Source organism: Enhydra lutris, unplaced genomic scaffold (assembly GCF_002288905.1).
Source record: "Enhydra lutris kenyoni isolate GAN:26980312 unplaced genomic scaffold, ASM228890v2 scaffoldscaffold8, whole genome shotgun sequence".
NCBI classification, from domain to species: domain Eukaryota; kingdom Metazoa; phylum Chordata; class Mammalia; order Carnivora; family Mustelidae; genus Enhydra; species Enhydra lutris.
Window position 1 is genome coordinate 14140852 of NW_019154092.1, and position 19536 is coordinate 14160387.

The 19536-nt window shown below is 35.6% G+C and overlaps 1 protein-coding gene across 1 annotated transcript in view; it reads right to left on the reverse strand.

Moving 5' to 3' along the window:
* LOC111142530 (NDC80, kinetochore complex component) overlaps positions 1-19536 on the reverse strand; it is a 51239-nt gene that overhangs the window by 21155 nt on the left and 10548 nt on the right. Inside the window, exons 7-12 of the mRNA XM_022495778.1 lie at positions 15966-16055; positions 13235-13328; positions 11916-12022; positions 11043-11187; positions 7234-7439; positions 2529-2681 (exon numbers count right to left, since the gene is read on the reverse strand). Of these exons, the coding sequence (XP_022351486.1) occupies positions 2529-2681; positions 7234-7439; positions 11043-11187; positions 11916-12022; positions 13235-13328; positions 15966-16055 (795 nt within the window). The remainder of the gene's footprint in view (positions 1-2528; positions 2682-7233; positions 7440-11042; positions 11188-11915; positions 12023-13234; positions 13329-15965; positions 16056-19536) is intronic.

Genomic DNA, 19536 nt, shown 5'->3' on the forward strand with positions numbered 1-19536 from the left:
ATGGATTCTGGGGATTCACTGCTATTATTCAAATATTTTATAAATACACTTATTTTAATGCAGTGTCTTTTCTGAAAATTTATATTTTTCTCTTAATCCTTTTCAACTGTTTAATCTTAAAATTATGTTTGTATTTCTTCTTTCTGCTATTCATTGGAATTCTGCTAGAACAGCAAGACTTGAAACATAGCAAATGTCCACCAGCAGCAACTGACTGGTTGAATAAGCTACAAAATGAAGACTCAGAGACTGCAAAAAGAACCACGGACTCCTCGACATACTACTGCAGAGAGATCGCCAGGGTGGGTTTTTCCGTGAATAAAGCAAGGTGGGTATCCAACATAGGCAAATGTTTACCAGTTTATTCAAGAATGATGAAAGTCAGAAACAGCCAGATGGAAAAGATGCATAAGGCAAGGTACTTGGGAAGGGGGACAAAGCTTCCATACCCTCTGGGTGTGCCCTGCATTTCCATGTGTTCACCAACCTTGAAGCTCTTATTGCTTGTAGTTCTTATGCTTATCCTCTATTCTACTAATTTTCTTTCAACACAGTACCTCATTGTTTCCCATTATTATTATTTTTTTATTGACATCAAACTCACACTTTAAAATGATTGAATTGAAATAATTTAAAATGAATTTAATATAAAACTACCTCTTTTAAAGCATACAGAAAAGTGGCATTTAGTACATTCAGTGTTGTATAAACACCACCTCTTCATTCCAAATCATCTTCATCACCAAAAGGAAACCCCGTGTTACTACGTTTTTTAGTAGGTCTTCTGAAGTTACTGTTTTTAATTTTGGCGCTCTTTTTTGCAAGATGCAATGCCTTTTTTTTTTTTTTTTTAAAGATTTTATTTATTTATTTGACAGACAGAGATCACAAGTAGGCAGAGAGGCAGGCAGAGAAAGAGAGGGGGAAGCAGGCTCCCCGCCGAGCAGAGAGCCCGATGTGGGGCTCGATCCCAGGACCCTGGGATCATGACCTGAGCCGAAGGCAAAGGCCTTAACCTACTGAGCCATCCAGGTGCCCCGATGCAATGCCTTTTTTTTTTTTTTTTTTTAAAGATTTTATTTATTTATTTGACAGACAGAGATCATAAGTAGTCAGAGCGGCAGGCAGAGAGAGGGAGGAGGAAGCAGGCTCCCTGCTGAGCAGAGAGCCCGATGTGGGGCTTGATCCCAGGACCCTGAGATCATGACCCGAGCCGAAAGCAGAGGCCTAACCCACTGAGCCACCCAGGCGCCCCAATGCAATGCCTTTTTAAGAACTTTTCTCCAAATACTACTTAAAACAGTTGGGGTTGCACCTTCTGGATGCTATTTCTATTTTTATTGTTCTATTATTATGTAAAACTATTTCCAGAGACCATAGTAAAACCTTTCCTCTTTTCTTAGAATGTGAATTCTTTTTGTATTAGGTAATCCTTTCTACACTGATTTGAAGCAGGTAATTATTTTCTTGCATCAGTGTCAAATTACTCAAAATAGTGGTGCGTAAACTATCTGGCTGCCAGCCTGTCTGTCTACCTGCCTACCTAGCTATTGCTTGAGAAACAATTCAGTAAAAGACTGTATGTTTACTGGATGGATTTTTTCTATTGAAAATGAGTCTAGCTTTATTTAATCAAAGCCTGTTCACCAATAAACTGTGATCTCTGGAAATGCAGGAATTGTATCTTTCTGGGTATTTTATCTCCAACACCTAGCTGGTGAGGGGCATACTATGTATTTAATCAATAATTTACTGAATGCATGAATGATTCTCAAGGGAAAAATGCATAGCTTTAGACCCTGACATTCTTTATTAAAAAACTAAGTATTTTGAAAAGTGTCATTTTTGAGGGGGCCACTAAAATACTAAAATCTGTGAATAATTGAGAAGGTGCAATAGAATGATTTAAACATTTTCTTCTATAAATTATATCCTTGCCCATATTTAAAAATTAGGTGCGGATTTTTCATTATTGACTGGTGTTACTTAATCCCTTATTATATTTATGCCTTCACACATGACTTCATGAGTGTCCTTGTGCCTGAAGCTCTTTCCCACAGACCATCCCAATAAATACCTCATCTTTCAAGATTTCATTCTAGGTTCACCATCTCTGGGGACACTTTTCTTCCCCCCAGTTCCGGCAAGAATTGATCTCAACACCATAACTTGTGAACATTTCTAATAAAGCATATATATAGCAATTATTTATTTACTTAAGAGCAAGGGTCAGGTAATTTTTCTCTTTACAATCCTGGTGTCTATATTAAATATAATCAAAGGTTCTATTGGTTAGGTGAGTAAATAAAGTAGGTAGAGAGGAAGAAAAGGCTTTATAATTCAAAGAGGATGGTACAATAAAGACTTTTAAATACCAAAACAAAGGAGGATTAAAAGTTTCAGTGTTTTATTTCTATGTTCAGTCCTCATTTATGAAGATGCTAAAGTTTAAACTCTTACTTATAAGTAAATGAACAAGACATTAGTCATATCATTTAAAAATCTTTTGAACTACTTATAGTACTTACGTAAACTTGAGCTCTGTATTTGACAAGGCAGTTGGCACCAGCTTCAGGATTAAACTTAATTTCAAAGTCATAACCTTTGGAATTTTCAGCACCTTTAGGGATAAGTTTTAATTTTCTGGCCAACTTGTGATACTCTGATAATTGTGTTTCAATCTGTAGGAAGAGAACCCAAAAAGAAACATTAAAGCAAACCAAACAGCCCCTTTCCATATGGTTTTCAATTGGCATTTCTGCAATTATACATAAAAATTACAGTATTTTTTATAGTTCAGTAATTTGGTTTATTTGAGTAGTAAGGTGGCAGTTTTAAAATGCAAGAATGAAAGATTTTATTCACACTAAATCTGTGTAATTTAAAAATTGTAATTAATTAGTAAGCAATATACTACTCTTCTTTCACTTACTGGATAGTTTGGAACGAGAATCCATATTTAGGTATTAATTAAAATTTACTTTTTAAACTGTCAGAGAAATTATGAAACCAAACAAACCTTGGTATCATCAATGTACAAAATAAAATATTTCATTTCTCCAAAATAAGTGAAATGTAATCATAGAAGTCACAAATGTCATTTTAACAAAAATATTTTAATAACAATTCCATATTTCCCGGTCTTCTTCCCTTCCTTGAGGGCTCTGTTCAAATTACATCATCAGAAAGGCTTTTGCTCTATATTTCTCAGTCCTCTTTATTTTTATTCATAGCACTTACTAATACCTGATGTATTTATTTATTTACTTTCATTGTAAGCTCCATGAAAGCAGTCCCCGCAGGACTCAGAATAGTGCTTGGCATTTAGGAGGTACCCGATATTTGATTAAATAAATGAATTTGCAGAGTCTAGACAATTTATTTTCATACTGCTTCCTCCATTTCATTTTCTCACTGTTGTTACCTATCTACAAAACTGAAGACTTTGAGTGAAAGAATGCAATGGGGGAAGAGCACCCATTGAAACTTAATTTGTAATTTCCAAAAATTTATCAGCTCTCAAAAGCAAGGCTACTTATATATTACACTTAAGATTTTTAAAAGTTATTTATTTATTCATTTAAGTAATTTCTACACCCAAAATGGGCTCAAACTCATGACCCCAAGATCAAGAGTTGCAAGATCTTCAGATGAGTTAACGAGGTGCCCCACATTTAAGATTTCTTACTAATGAATCAGGAAAAGATTTCAACTACTCTAATTTGTAAGATAGTAGTTCTCTAGGGATTACTAAAATGTGTAAGCTCTGTTTGTCCTTATACTAAATGGTTTTATAGGTAGTTGCTTCTGTTCTTCACTAGCAGTTTATTTATCTGAATGAAAACAGTTTTCATAAGCCCATGCACTTTACGACGTCTTACTGCAGGGAGAGCAAATGTGTGGCACATTAATTCTTCCCACATGCAACTCAGAGAGTGAAAACCGATCACACATTTTCCTGATGAGCAGATGTTGGTTCAATGGTTATCTTAACATAGAGATCCAAAAAGCTACACCAGCCAGAGGTGGCATGTGGAATAAAAATTAATTCAGAAAAAAAGATGATGGATCAAATGTTCATATTAAATTTTTGCATTCTGCTATCATTTTTTAATCTCTCTCTCATCTAGTACCCTGAAGTTTTCTTCTTACTCTGTATGGCTTACTCTGCCCTAATCAGATCACTGCTTACCTATTTCCCACATAATTTTCTTCTTTTGCGTGATCCTCCAAAATAAAAAACAGCATTCATACAGCTAATTTTAGGTAGTCAAACTCAAGAGTTCACCTTGTCCAGAGATTCATAACTTCCCCATTCTCACACAGTGCTTGAGAAATAAAATATATTGTTTGTTGAAGGAGCTTATTTCAGATTCACTGATGTAGTTTAACCACACCTTACTTTATTAATAATAATTAGTAACTGAGACTATGAGAGGTGAGATAACATGCTGAGTTCAAACAGGTATATGATGGAAAATCCAGGGTTAAAATACAGGTTTACCAAATTCTAGGTTCAAAGACTTTTGGGATCACCACTACAGCCTACTTCTTATAAATGTCTATGTTTCCCCTTAATACCACAGGGACAGAGGTTACCTAGAGGGTAGGATGAGGGAGTAAAGATAGTCAAGGCAAAGCAAAAGTATGGTGAAACAGGGATTAAAAAAAAGAGGCAATGTTTACTGCTCATACTGAACTGTTCTTTCCAGATGAAAAATTACATATGTAGGTGTGCAAACTACAGATTTTTAAAAATATAGAAGAGTTAAAACCTGACTAAGAAACTATTTGTATCATGCCTATAATGTACTTTATAAAGCGACCAGGATGAAAAACCAGTATTGTCCCTTTGGGCAAAAAGAGATGCTTTGAACTACTTTGTTCATTTTAATAACAGTGGTAATTATTTTTAAGAAATAATGTACTAAGGAAAGTGCTGGCACTAATATGATAAAAAACCACATTACCTTTGGAGCAAAACAGAGACTAAATCTTTCTCAGTGAGGTATATATTTTAGTACTATACCTACCAATTAACAAACATTATAACTGAAAATACTAGGGTAGAACACTTCAAAGGTTAATTTTGAAACTCTCTAGTTTATTTTTTCCATTAAAAAAAAAAGCCCTTTGAAAGACACATTTTATTACCTTTTCTTAAAAAAAGAGTCTTAAATAACTTTTCTTAAGAATGCGATAGTGTATAATAGCAGAAAAGATCACTTTGGAATTATTTGACAGGAAAGTTTTATTTGGTTCCTAGATAACCTGTTAACTTATTGCTGTTTTAGAATATGTTGGTGTCACATGCATGATTATGCTAAATCATTAAGAAAAAGTTCATACCTACTGAGAGCTACATTAAAAAGGTAAAGACTGCACAGCTAGCAAGAAGTATAGCAAACAGAAGTATAGAACATTTATTAAGGGATTGCCAACAAAAATAAGGATAATCTTTATCTAGAAATTCATATGGCCAATATGCACACTTTCTCAACAATGTTGGCTAAAAGGATAATGTGCTACCTATAAAACTGAAATGAAGGGGTGCCTGGGTGGCTCAGTGGGTTCAAGCCTCTGCCTTTGGCTCAGGTCATGATCCCGGGCTCTGGGATCAAGCCCTGCATTGGCCTTCTCTGCTCAGCAGGGAGCCTGCTTCCACCTCTCTCTGCCTGCCTCTCTGCCTGCTTGTGATCTCTGCCTGTCAAATAAATAAATAAAATCTTTTTTTTTAAATTTTTTTTTAAAAGATTTTACTTATTTATTTATAAGTATTTATAAATAATAAATATTTGCATTTGACAATGCTAATTCCTTCCCGACTTCCTTTCTCAGTTTCTATCCTCGTGATCTTTCTGGTTAGTCCTCAGTTATTTGTAGGTTTCTCTTGAGGAACCTTTGTCCACTTTAAGATGCTGATGCTCCCTTCCTCCTGTGAATCCTCCCTTGGTGAATTCATCTACCCTTTTGGTTTCAGTCACAATACATACTGATTTTTACTTAATCTACATTGCAAACCCTCATATTTTATGCTGAGGTTCAGACTCAAAGAAAAATAGCCTGTTAAATATGTTCTCTTGGATGCCCCATGGACGTAACAGGTCCAGCATACCATCCCTATTCCTGACTGGCCACTTCTCTTCTATTTTGGAGTGAGCACCAAGCCAGACACGGTGAATGCACCCTTTTTCTTTCATCAGGTCTTATTCACTCTACCTCCTAAGAGCACCTCCTAAGTCAGAATTCACTCACTTCTTTGAATCTCCACTAGCACTATCTAAATCTAGCTCATAACTTCTTACTGCATTACTGCCACAGATCCTTATCTGTTTTGCTCCCTTCCAATCCATTTCTCTCATGACCAAAAATGAGATCTTTCTGAAATGTCATATGTTTAAAAATCGTAAGGGCTTCTTGGAGCTTTCAGGATAAAGTCCAAACTTTCAAATATGAAAAGAATCATTATCGTCTGGTATATGCTTTTTCTCTTGAGTTTTCTCTTTTGGTGTGCCCCTATCCCTTGCTATTAAGCTCTAGCCAGATGAAAAGATTCTGATGCCAGAGTACAACACACTATTTTCTCTCTGAGCTTTCCCATGTACTTGTTTGCTGACTCCCCTACCCTTGCCAAGAGAACTCTTACACTTCCCAAATCAGTTCAGGTGTTACCTCTTCAAGGAAACCTTTCTAAAAATTACCTCATACAACTTCCCACACCACAAACACTACATCTGCATTAAGAATACTGTATGTTTCCTCAATACCCTGTGCAAACATCTTTTAGAGGTCTGATCTCATGGTCTCATATCAACTAGACTGGAAGTTTCTTTAGGGCAGAGTCTGTCTTTATATCTTTATTCTTCTGAACTCAGCATGGGAAGTGACACACAGCAGATGTTAAACAGATGTTTGAATGGTGAATAGGTAAATGAAGGATGACTCATAACCTCTTCTAGAATAAAAGGCATGTGATTTATGAATATTATTTTCATGGACTTAGAGACATTTTTGCTTATTTCTGGGCCCACTGCTAAAAAATACAGACTACCTTAAATCTGATGGAGAGAAATTGGGGTGTTATTGGAAGTGACATGTGTGTTTTAGTAAAATGTCAATGCTAAAGTTTTAACTCTTTAGCCAATTTATTTTACCCATTCAGTTTTTCTTAATAGGTGTAAACCTTTATGAATGTCAGCTCTAAGTTGCCACTCTGGAAATGGGATGACATACCGCCTCTTTTCCTCTGGCATATTTTAGCTCTTCATTCCATAACTGCTGTTGTTCAGCCTCTAGGTCCTTGGTTAATTTATTAATGGTCTGTTGCAATTCATTTCTTTCATGATTTATTCTCTCGATGTCTGCAACTGAGTACTTCTGGTTATCGACAATATTCTGCAGGCGAGTATTCTCCTGTTTAATTGTTTCATATTCTAGTTCTGCATCAAAGAAAACAAATTTGTTAAGTTCTTTCAATTCCTGCAAAGAAATTGAGGCCGTTATTTATTTTTCAAACATTGCTGAGCCAGATTTAAATTTTTTTTTTAAGATTTTATTTATTTATTTGTTTGACAGACAGAGATCACAAGTAGGCTGAGAGGCAGGCAGAGAGAGAGGAGGAAGCAGGCTCCCTGCTGAGCAGAGAGCTGGATGTGGGGCTCAATCCCAGGACCCTGAGATCATGACCTGAGCCAAAGGCAGAGGCTTTAACCCACTGAGCCACCCAGGCACCCCAGATTTAAATTTTTTTAACTCGGTCTCTATACCCAACGTAGGGCTCAAACTCACAACTCCAAGATCAAGAGTGGCATGCTCTACTGACTGAGTCAGTCATGCACCCTGATGCCATTATTGAATAGACTTGATTAATATGTCTAAATTTCCAAGTTATGTACATGTATATTTTTCTCTTCTATTTGTGGGGATGATTCTATTTGATCTCACTTTGTTAATAACATTTCTGGAAGATGATACAACTAAAATTTTATGTTAGAAACTTACTTCCCTATTGGCTTGCATGATTTTCAGAAAGTGCTACATGAAAAAAATACGGCCCCACACATAATGATTAAGAATTATTACACTTAAGAGGGATAGTCTGCCAATGTTCAGTTCAAATGCTTTTTATACTCCAGCATGATTCTTAGCAATAAGTCAAAAAACCCACAAATTCTTCACAAATATAAAAGTATTTATCTTCAAATACATCACTTTATTCTTATTCATGGGCATTTTCAGTAGTTTGATCAAACAGTAAGTAACTATAGTGGTTAAGTTCTTGCTCTACTTACCAAAATTTTTTAAAAAATATTTATTTATTTGAGAGAGTGTGAGTACAGGTAGGAGGGGCAAAGGGAGAGAGAGAGAATCTCAAGCAGACTCCACACTAAGCAGAGCATGATGTGGGGCTTGATCTTGATCCCAGGACCCCAAAATCATGACTGGCGCTGAAACCAAAAGTCATATGCTTAAATGACTGCACCACCCAAGCGCCCTTCTATTTACCAAAATCTATAATCAAGAACGAGTATATTATTGTACTAAGACAAAATGATACTTACAAACAGGAAATGACCATGCAAAGGGCAAGAAAAGTTATCAAACTTAAAATATTTGGGGTTATATAGAATGGTATTTTCCAACCTTTTGTTATTCACAGCTTATAAAGAATATGATAGTACTTTTAAGCAGGCTGGAATAGATGGATGAGAATATGCTGACCAAATGGGCCAAGACAATCATTCCATGGGTTTACAGGATCAAGATCTTAGCTTCGTTATAACTCATTTGTAGCACTGTTCTTGTGAAGTCCCACATTTGAGTTCAAAATAAAAATAGATGAAGTAAAACATTATATATTTATCACAGGAATCTGTACAAAAAATCCACAATGTACATCCATCCATTTATCTATCTTTCTCTCTCTCTTCCTTCCTATCTCTATATCTATTTATATCCAGACAGTTTAATTAGGTCTCTTTGATTCTTGGCCATGAGTGACCTTAAATAATCATGAAAGGGGCGCCTGGGTGGCTCAATGGGTTAAAGCCTCTGCCTTCGGCTCAGGTCATGATCTCAGGGTCCTGGGATCAAGCCCCATGTTGGGCTCTCTGCTCCACAGGGAGCCTGCTTTCCCCTCTCTCTCTGCCTGCCTCTCTGCCTACTTGTGATCTCCGTCTGTCAAATAAATAAAATCTTTAAAAAAAAATTATGAAAGTTAAAATACTCAGAATAAAAACGTCTTAGGTTAAGTTATAAAAATTATTATCTCAAACTAAATCAATCTGGAATAGTAAATGATGGCTAAAGTATCTCTCTCACCTCTTTAGCTTGCAATTATGGGGAAAAAATTCTCACAAGAAAAGTAGGAATATGAAAATTCTCTTGATAAATACCAATGAGGAAGACAGACTATTATAAAGTATTGATTTAACTGCATTACAAATATATTTTTTCAAAAATATTTTATTTATATGTCAGAGAGCGAGAGTGAGCACACAAGGGAAGCGGCAGGCAGAGGGTGAAGCAGGTTCCCTGCTGAGCAAGGAGCTGATGTGGGACTCGATTCCAGGACCCTGGGATCATGACCTGAGCTGAAGGTAGATGCTTAACTAAATGAGCCAGCCAGGCATCCCTGCCTTACAAATATTGTTGTGATAAAAAATTAGTTTATGGCTTCTTGTCAACACGGAGAACAAATGTTCGGGGCCAAATGTAAATTATTTAAAGGCTTGGTTTAGAGGAAATCTAATATATGTAATCAGAATTATTTGGAAAAAATAAGCTGATTTAAACAAATACTCCATATAATTATTATCTTTGACTTGACAGATGGTTAATATTATATAGACTAAGCATTAAATCAAATATCCTAAGGACTATCTACACAAATCCTATGTGAGACAGACACAATCTGTAAAATCCTATAAGAATAAAACTGAATTGGACAAATACCTAGAAAAATAGTACATTAGGTCCATAGGATTATTCATTTTGTAAAGTGCCATCCAATGGCTCTGTGATTTATGAATACTTCCCTTTGCTTGCCTTCTGGCAGTATAGAAATATCAATCCATGTGTTATGGTATTTTTAATTTTACAGTTATGACTGATATGTGCTTATGAAAAACAAGGTTAGGAACTCACAGGATATAAACACACTTTCTTTAATTGGGCTTTTGCTTCCAAAGAATTGTAGTACTTTCATCTTTCCATCTTACTTTTTCAATCAGCTTAAGTTGCCAAGTGGTTTAGGAGGTAGTAGTAATAAGACAATTGTAGCAGACTGAAGCCAGGAGAGGTTTAAGAATCTGGCTTACTAATTACAAGGCAGAAGAGAATATGTATTTGTATCAGGTATCATATGTTTTTAGATTAGGTCCCTCTTGGCTTTAAAAAATCAGACAACAGAACATGTTAGAAGTTGTATTAGGTTGAATAATGGTTACCCAAACATATGAGATCCTAAATTTGTAAATATTTCTTTATTTGAAAAAGGGTTTTTTGCAGATATTATTAAATATTTTGAGATGAGATTATCTCATCTCATTATTATGCCCTGGATTATCCAGTGGGTCCTAAATGACATCATAAATGTTCTTAAAAGATAGAGGTTGAGAGAAACAAACACAAAAAGAAGAGGAGACACACATACAGAGATAAGGCAATGTGAGGATAAAGGCAGAAATTGGAGTGACATGGCCAAAATCTCAGGAATACCATCAGGAAACAGAAGCTGGAAGAGACAAGGAATGAATTCTCCCCTAGAGTCCTTGGAGGGAGCTTGGCCGTGCTAAATTTTGGACTTATGGCCTTTAGAACAAATTTCTATTGTTCTAATCTACCAATTTTGTGGTATTTTTCAATAGCAGCCTCAGAAAACTAATACATGCAGAAGGCATTGAAAACTTGGTGGCCTGCTATAGCCATTCATCATTAAAGAAAAAATGATTTGGATGACAAAGTTGTCTGTGTATGTGATAAACCCCAGGCAGGTCCCCATTCCAGTCTGAATGTCCTCTTTTAGCATTGGTTGTGCTTACCTACTCTAGAGATTTCTTCATCAATACCATTCAGTTTCTGGTCAAGAATGGCTGAATGAGACTCCAAATTGCTCATGTATGCCTGATATTTTTGAACATCTGCTTGTAAGGAAGTTTTCAATTTTCTCAATGACTCCAGACGATTCTTTAAAAGAAAAAAAAAAATTCTAATTGATAACCATTCCTTTACTTGAAAATAACACAATATTATTTAAATTCATCTTAGAGAAAGGTATATTAGCATTTTCTATCCCTTTTAGAGGGAGCCAAAGAACTAAAAGGGAACTTTGCTGTTACGTTATTACCTAATTAAGAAGATGTACTTTTTGGGAAGTCAGTTTGGGATACAAAAAGTCAAGGGCCAGAATGAAAAAGCGAAACATTTAAAATCTGATGTTTTACAGAACAGTCTAGGCAATTCAGTAATATTAATACCCCAAATAAAATTAGGTATCTGGATATTATCATCTAGCTTTTAGAAAGCTCTTAGAATATAATACATTATATAAACACTCTTATTGCCATTCCCTTTTCACTAACTAAATAACTCAGGGCTTCTTATATTGTGCTCCCTAGAGGTGTAAAACATGGGGATCCTGTTCAAAAGATCTTTTTGGACTTATGTAAATAGGTAAGACTCTTTCATCATATTCCGAACACCATTAGTTCAAGACTGATAGATCACAAGGGAAAACAAAGCTCTAGAGATACCAAACATGTTTTCATGGAGAGTTCTGTCCTATCTAAAAAAAAATTAACATTTTAGAAGCTTTTTTTTTGGATAAAGAAATAGCTGGTGTTCTCTAAGGAGATCCAAGAGTCCAAAACAGCTAAGTATATAAACCTATTCATGAAATAAGCATGTTTACTGACCGGTTCTTTTTCTCTTTCTTGTTCCAATCTTGCAATCTGTTCATTCAGTGCTTTGTTTTTTGCTGCTAATGATTCCAGCTTGGAAGCATCTACATTAAACAAATCCTCTGGAGAGAAAACCCAAACTTAGTAAGATCTCAATTCTGCCTAGAAACATTTATCCCCCGGGTCTTCACCATTGCTCTTTCCCTTATTTCCTTTTTGGTCTCTGCTCAAAATGCTACCAGTGAAGGATATCCTACCCTCTAAAATAGCAAACCTTTCCATTCACTACACTTTCTACACTCTTACCTTGCTTCATTTTTGTTCTTGGAGTTACCACCCTTTGATTTATGGTTGTTAATTTGATTATTATCTCTAGTAGAGGTAACTTCATAGGACAGGGATTTTCTATCTCTTATTCATTACTATATCCTCAGTGCCTAAGGTGACTTGCCCACTGTAGGTATACAATAAATATTGTGTCAATAAATGAATTCACTAGATGCTTTTTATATTAGATCACTATGAATTTTCCTCTTTTAAAATGAAACATCATTTACCTTGCTCCCTTTCTTATGCTGACAAGCTGAAACTGTCCTGTTATTTCAGGAAGATACGTCCAATGGGAACATAGGGGAAATGCTTTCACCTTTTGTGCCAATAGTAGCAAGGTGATATTCTCCTGTTTTGATTGATTTCATTGAAGAAATAGTTTTACACATCTTAAATTTATCTGTTTTACCCACCATTCTACCATTTTACATTTAAGACTATTTTAATAAAGGAAAAAAGATTAAATTAATTCCTCTGGACCACTTTAGAGTTAGCTGGGAAATACTGAATGTCCCTAGGTTATAACAGGGTGGAAATACAATGAAGAATTTCTTTCATTGGAAATATAATGGCCCATTAACTGCCTGTCATACATTTTGAAGGGACCTTAAGACTTCTCACTAATTGGTAATTTCTCAAACAATAAAGCAAGAATATCATAGGAATAACACAGGAATAACCTTTGCTGTTTATTTTCTGTGTTCCTGGTAGTGTGTCTGATACTTTACATACATGGCCACCTAATCTTGCAAAACCTCATTAGACAGGTTAAATAATTTGTTAAGGTCACGTAGCCAGGAAGAGGTTTGCCTCCAAAACTGGGATTCTTTCCTGGTTAACTATCACTTCTTTCCACCAAAGAAACAATAAAGACAAAAATTAGTAGGCATCCAAACACATTTAGAGTAGTTCACATAAACTGGGTGTGGTAAAATGAGCTACAACTCCACAAAAAGAGTTTAATACATGAGTAATAGCAGCACACTAGGAATGAGAACACTTACTCAGCTTTGACTGCAACTCTGCATTCATCTCTTCAAAACTGTCAGCCCCAGTCATGAAACTCTCATAGCATTTTATGGTGTAGTCCAAAAACAACTGATTGGGTTAAGCAGATTTAAAAACAAAGCTATTATTCTCTATTTAGTCTGTCTCATTTTTCTAAGTGAAAATTTAAACTTGAATTTAAAAAAAAGAAAAGTCAGGAATACTTAGTTATAAGAACTCCTATAAATGAGACACAAACCTAGGATCTATCATTAATTATGTTGCACAGATTTACTCAGTCTGCTACTTGTAATGTGACTAAAAATAATAAAGAAAATTTAAATTTGGATAAAGGTGATACTTAGTAAACAGTAAAGAAACCATACATTCAGAATTTTGAGGTCAAACAAGGAAGCTTATTAACAAATATAATTCAACATAAAATGCTCATTCATCTTTGTGCAATCAACCTTATGAAAAACTTAAATGAATTGATGATGTTAAGTCCAATTAAACTAAGTCTAGCTGTGAAAATCAGAATGAAGGCTATAGTTACATTGTTAACTTCAGTCTAAAAGAATGGCACGGTTAGTAGGTATCTAATATTTATTAGATACCTACTATTAGATATTTATTAATATCTTAATATTTATCCAAGAGAAAGTAACACTATATTTCGCCATTATGAGGTGTTTTGATCACTGAAGATGCATGCTTTGTTAGGAGGTGCGGATGGCTGATTAGAATTTTCCAAAGCCTATATGAAATAAATATCCCTCAAGACAAACCAATTCCCTTTGTGCTGATTCTTTGCTAATTAAACAACCTCCATATTACTTGGTTGATATGGAAAGGGTACCCTAAATAGGCAGTATGAGTATTCCTCTAACTAGAAAGGTATTCCACTGACGATAAATTAATATATTTTCATTCTATTTCAGATCAGTTTCTTGTGAATTTGGTAACAGTGAATCAGTTTCTTTAAGGTTGGTCAATTTTGATTTTGCAGATATAAAAAAAATTAAATTTCTACAGTCAAATGCTCTGCTACTAACAAACTGAGTTTCTGGATCCACAAGGTGAGGCTCAGAATCTGGCGAAATTGTATACTTTGATGACCTTCTTTAAGATATTTTCAAATAATATTTTATACAGAGCAGTGCTTTAAAATTTCTAAAGTCCTGCTCTTGTATATTGTCATTTGAAATAACAGCTAAAATAGCAAGAATAACTTTTAATGGTTTAACCTTCAGTATAAATGTTAAAAAATTTAATATTTAGTAAGTGTTGTATTTGGCTTCAAAACGAGGTACAGATAAATCTAGTCCAGGGCACATATTGCAACACGGGAGGAGAATTCTCTGGAGTAGGATCCAAGGCTTTCTAACTGCTTCTCCAGCAGGGGTCATTGCTGAAGCAGTAAAAGGTATGGTTACTATGTTTACAAAAAAAAAAAAAAAAAAAAAAAAAAAGAAGTAATCATACCTCTTTGATCTATTTTTCCCAGGTAGTAATAAAAATTGAGACTAAAGTTTCTTGCCAGTTTCTTTTTATTGCAAATGCTCCAAAGAGTGTTGATTAGAATTAGCACAGAAAATAAGTTTTCTTTTTAGGGATCTGCATGGTGATTGATCTTTTACATGTGCTAGGGCACATTAATTTTAATCTTAATATTATAAATCTATTCCTTGGAGGTAGCATTTGCTTTATTCAGACACATACATTTGCTTATTTTAGGAAATAGGGTGAGGTTAGTTACATAGTTTAGGCTCCAGTAAAGTATGGATTGGGAGCCAACTTAGACCATGTTTACTTTGATCTCAATCCCTTTTGGAAGTGGTAACTTGGATCTAAGTGGTAATACGCCTAACTAAAAAGGCCAAAACAAAACATAAACCCTACATGTAGTATTTTAAGACTCAAAGACTTATGTTTTCTATTGACAAAGAACTATATTAGACTTATGTTGCCAGTACTGCTATCTTCATTCTAAAAGGTAGACAAGGAAAGAAATGTTACATTTATATATAAGAAAATAAAATGTTACGATTTAATTCCAATTTCCATGCTTTTCTACTTACTTAGTTAACATTTAATTAATTATTTTTTAAAAAAGATTTATTTATTTTAGAGAGACAGAGAGAGTGCGCGAGTGAGTACACAAGCATGTGGCCTCTCATGTGGGAGGAGGAGCAGAGGAGGAGGGAGAAAGTCTCAAGCAGAATCCAAGCTGGGCATGGAGCCAGCTGCGGGACTCGATCCCATGACCCTGAGATCATGACCTGAGCTGGACACTTAACCAACTGCACCACCCAGGTGCCTCACTTAGTTAACATTTAAAATTTCTATGCCTACTTAATTTTAAGAAATTACAATGTGATTCCAAGAATAAATTTAAGATGAAAAAAATTCAATTTTAAAAGTTTTTCCGGAAGCAAAAAGACAAACTCTACAAAAGACTGTATTAATTTTTTTAAAAAGATTTTTATTTATTTTTGGGAGAGATAGAGTAAGAGAGCATGAGCGGGGGGGAGGAACAGAGAGAGAAGCAGAGCCCCCACTGAGCAGGAAGCCTGAGGTGGGGCTCCACCCCAGGACCCTGGGATCACGACCGGAGCCAAAGGCAGACAACTGACTGAACCAAAGGTAGACAACTGACTCAGCCACCTAGGTGCCTGACTGCATTAATTTCAATAGTGACACAGTTAAAATACCAAGATAACTAAGGTTTGTGTTAATGTAAGGTACCTTATTATGCATAATTCCATCTTCAGTTTCTTCTCCCCAAGGCTGTCCGTCATCAAATAAAGGTGAGCTTTCTTTCATGGCATTATGTAACTAGTAAGTACACAAGCAACATATTTAAGTTGATGAAATGTGAGAAAAACACATAGCTTTCATGTTTTGTAACATTTGTTTTAGTGTCACTTTTAGAAGCATTTACATTATTGCAGGGCTGAAAGTCTCTAGAGAGATCATATTATTGAGCATTAAAATGTAATCCTTTTGCTATTTTAGTAACTTAATCCATTAGAATTAGAAAAGGAATGGATTCCATATTTACTTCTATAAAATATGCTGATGTTTATACTACTATTAATTCATTGAGAGCATATATACACGTTTTGATGCCACTCTGAGAATCTAAAAAAAAGGCTGCCACGTTAAAGGCGAACCAAAAAGGATTATTCTTCTTTTATATGAACTCAAATTTGGTGCTTAAATGTTATCTACAGACTCCTTCAGTATGTATAAATATGAACTTCAGATTGATCACAATATGAAATATTCAGAAATGCAACTGTTAAAGCTTAAAAGTGATAAGAGATAATACATTATAGCAAAACAGATGTTTATAATAGTAAGCCAAAAGGAAAATGGCTAAGGGTTTTTAAGGCAAAGAAATTCCATTTTGGAACACCTATTTTTATAAATTGTTTTAAAAATACAACCTTCCAAACATGAAAAAAATCACTAGAAAATGTAAATGAAATTGCTATGAAATGTAAACTTATAAATGTGTATCTAGTATAATGCACAGTAAGGTTCTAAGAGAAGTACCATGCATTAGGAATGAAAAAGGAATGTGGTTTCCACTAAAAATATTTCATAAATTTTTCTTATCCTAGGACTTACATATCAGATTTCTAAGTTCTTAGCCCAGAGTTGCTTGCCATATCAACTTCTATCCTATTCCAAAGACACTCATATAAGACATTTTGTATATCTAAGGTGAAGGCAGGCAAACTCTATTAACTCATCTTTTACGACTTCTTCCCTTGACAAGCCTCAATAATCAGATTTTTAAAAATTTATTTATTTTTAAAGATTTTATTTATTCGTTTGAGAAAGATACAGAGATGGAGAAAGAGAGAGAGCACAAGCAGGGGGAGAGGCAGAGGGAGAAGCAGACTCCCGCTGAGCTGGGAGCCCAACATGGGGCTTGATCCCAGGACCTGGAGATCATGACCTGAGCCAAAGGCAGATGCTTAACCATCTGAGTCACCCAGGCACCCCACAGTGAGATTTAACTAAATCTGAAAGACATGTAGGGCAGAGCCCAAGATGAAGAACAGAATCTTCTACCTTGTTATCAGGGTAGATAAGTGTTTCTGTTGCTTTGTCAAAGGTCCATGTGAAAATTCTTGATACTCCATTAAGTTAAAAAAAGACCCTTATAGAGGGACAAACAACTCACCAGGAGCTATATAAAACATTACTACAAGAATTAAAAGTTCTTCCGAACTGAGGAGATTTGGTTGAAACAGTTTCAACCTGAAACTCTATAGAGATAACCAGAAGTGTGGATTTGAGTAATATTTTTTCAGTAAAAGGTGATTATTTTCCAGTATACCACTTCTCTATATAGTGAAATATGAGAGAGGAGAAAATAACTCGGAAAGCCTGAGCCTGCCCCTCTGCCCAAGTAGGGGAGTTAATCCATAGCTCTACCCACTGCTCAGTGTAGCTCTTAGCTCTACCTGACCAGAAAGCCTGTCTGGACTCCTGAAATGCTTCTCAGCTCAGAAATACCTGAGTTAAGAGCCTGGAAGTTAGAAGTGATCATCCACTGAGCAAGGCTAGGGACCTCATTTGGACAGTAAACTTGGGGCATGGGTGGCTTTAAGTCAAGACCACAAAGAGCAACTAGAGCCTGTTCTCCGGCTCTGCTCAGGCAGGAGAACTAATTCACAACCTTAACCATGGCTAGTATAGCTTCTGGCTCTGTCCAAGCTGGAAACCTAGCTGGAGCATCTGGAAAACTGCCTGGCTCAGGAGCTGGTGAAGAGAGCTTGGTTGGGGCTTTGATCATCTGCAGAGGAAAGTCAGCAACCCCGTCTGGCCAGAGTCTAGAGCACAGGTTTGCCTCATTAGCTTCCCAAGAAGAATCTTGCCAGCCTTGGGTCTGTTCTCTTCCTCCACTCTGTTAGGGAATCTGATCCATAGCCCTGTCCATTGCTAAATACAACCTCCAACCCTGTTAACCAGAAAAACTTAACCAGAGCTCATGGGAATCTCAATAGCCTCCCCTCTAGCCCCAGTTACAGCAATTGAATGGAGAACCTGCTCAGTGGCTCTGTTTCTGCAGACCCAAGACAACAGCCCTGTTATTCGGGGAGCTAAGCATGCAATTCTCTCTGATTTGATTCCCAAAAAGCTTTGCTGGCTGAGGCTTGATCTGAAACCCCAGTAGGAAAAGGAAGATAATTTATGGTGCTATCCAAAGCTGAATACAGTCTCCAGCGCCACCTGACCAGAAAACCTAACCAGAGCACCTGGGAATATGGCAGAGAACCAAGCCACCAGTCTTTTCCTACTGTAGAGTAGCACTTCCCCTTCTCCCCTAACTTCACAGCTTGGGCAGTGACCTTGCCCCAAAATAGACCCTGATATAAGCCCCACCTAACCAAGTACATTATACATCTAGATACATCTAAAAACCCAATCTGAGCTGACTGGTAAAGAACTGTCTCTAAAAGAGAACCTGTCAAATGTGGAAGAAGAGACTGCTTACTCAAATGTGCAGGTACCATCATAAGGAATCAAGGATCATGAAAAATAAGGTATACATGACATTACCAAAGGAAAACTAATAAAGCTCCAATAACTGACCCTACAGAAATGGAGATCTATGAACTAATTCAGAATAATCCTCTCAAAAATATTTACTAAGGTATAAGAACACACAGCCAACTAAACAAAATTAGAAAAACAATGTATGAACAAAACAAGAAATTCAATGAACAAACAGACACTATTAAAAAAAAATCAAATGAGAGCTGAAAAAAAAAAAGGCTGATCTAAAGAATTAAACAGAGAGCTTCAAAAGCAAAGTCAACCATGCAAAAGAAGGAATCAGTGGACTAGAGGACAGGATTTGAAATTATCCACTCACATAAACAGAAAGAAAAAAGAATGAAAAAGAGAAAAAAGTGTATGGGACTTATGGATCATCAAATGATATAATATCTGCATTATGGGAATCTCAAAAGGAGAAGAGAAAGAGAAGGGCACTGAAAGTATAAAGCAACAAAGACTTTAAACAATAAGAGATGAAAGTATAAAGTATAAAAATAAAGTATAAAGCAATAAGAGACTTAAAGCAATAAGAGATGAAAACTTCCCAAATGTAGAAAGAAAAATGGACAAACAGATCCATGAAGCACACAGGACCCCAAACAGGGCTATGTTGAGACTATTATAATTAAATTGTCAAAAATCAAGACAAAGAATTTTGAAAGCAGAAAGAGAAAAGAGAGAAGTTACATACAAGAAAACCTCCATAAGACTATTGGTGGAATTCTCAATAGAAACTTTT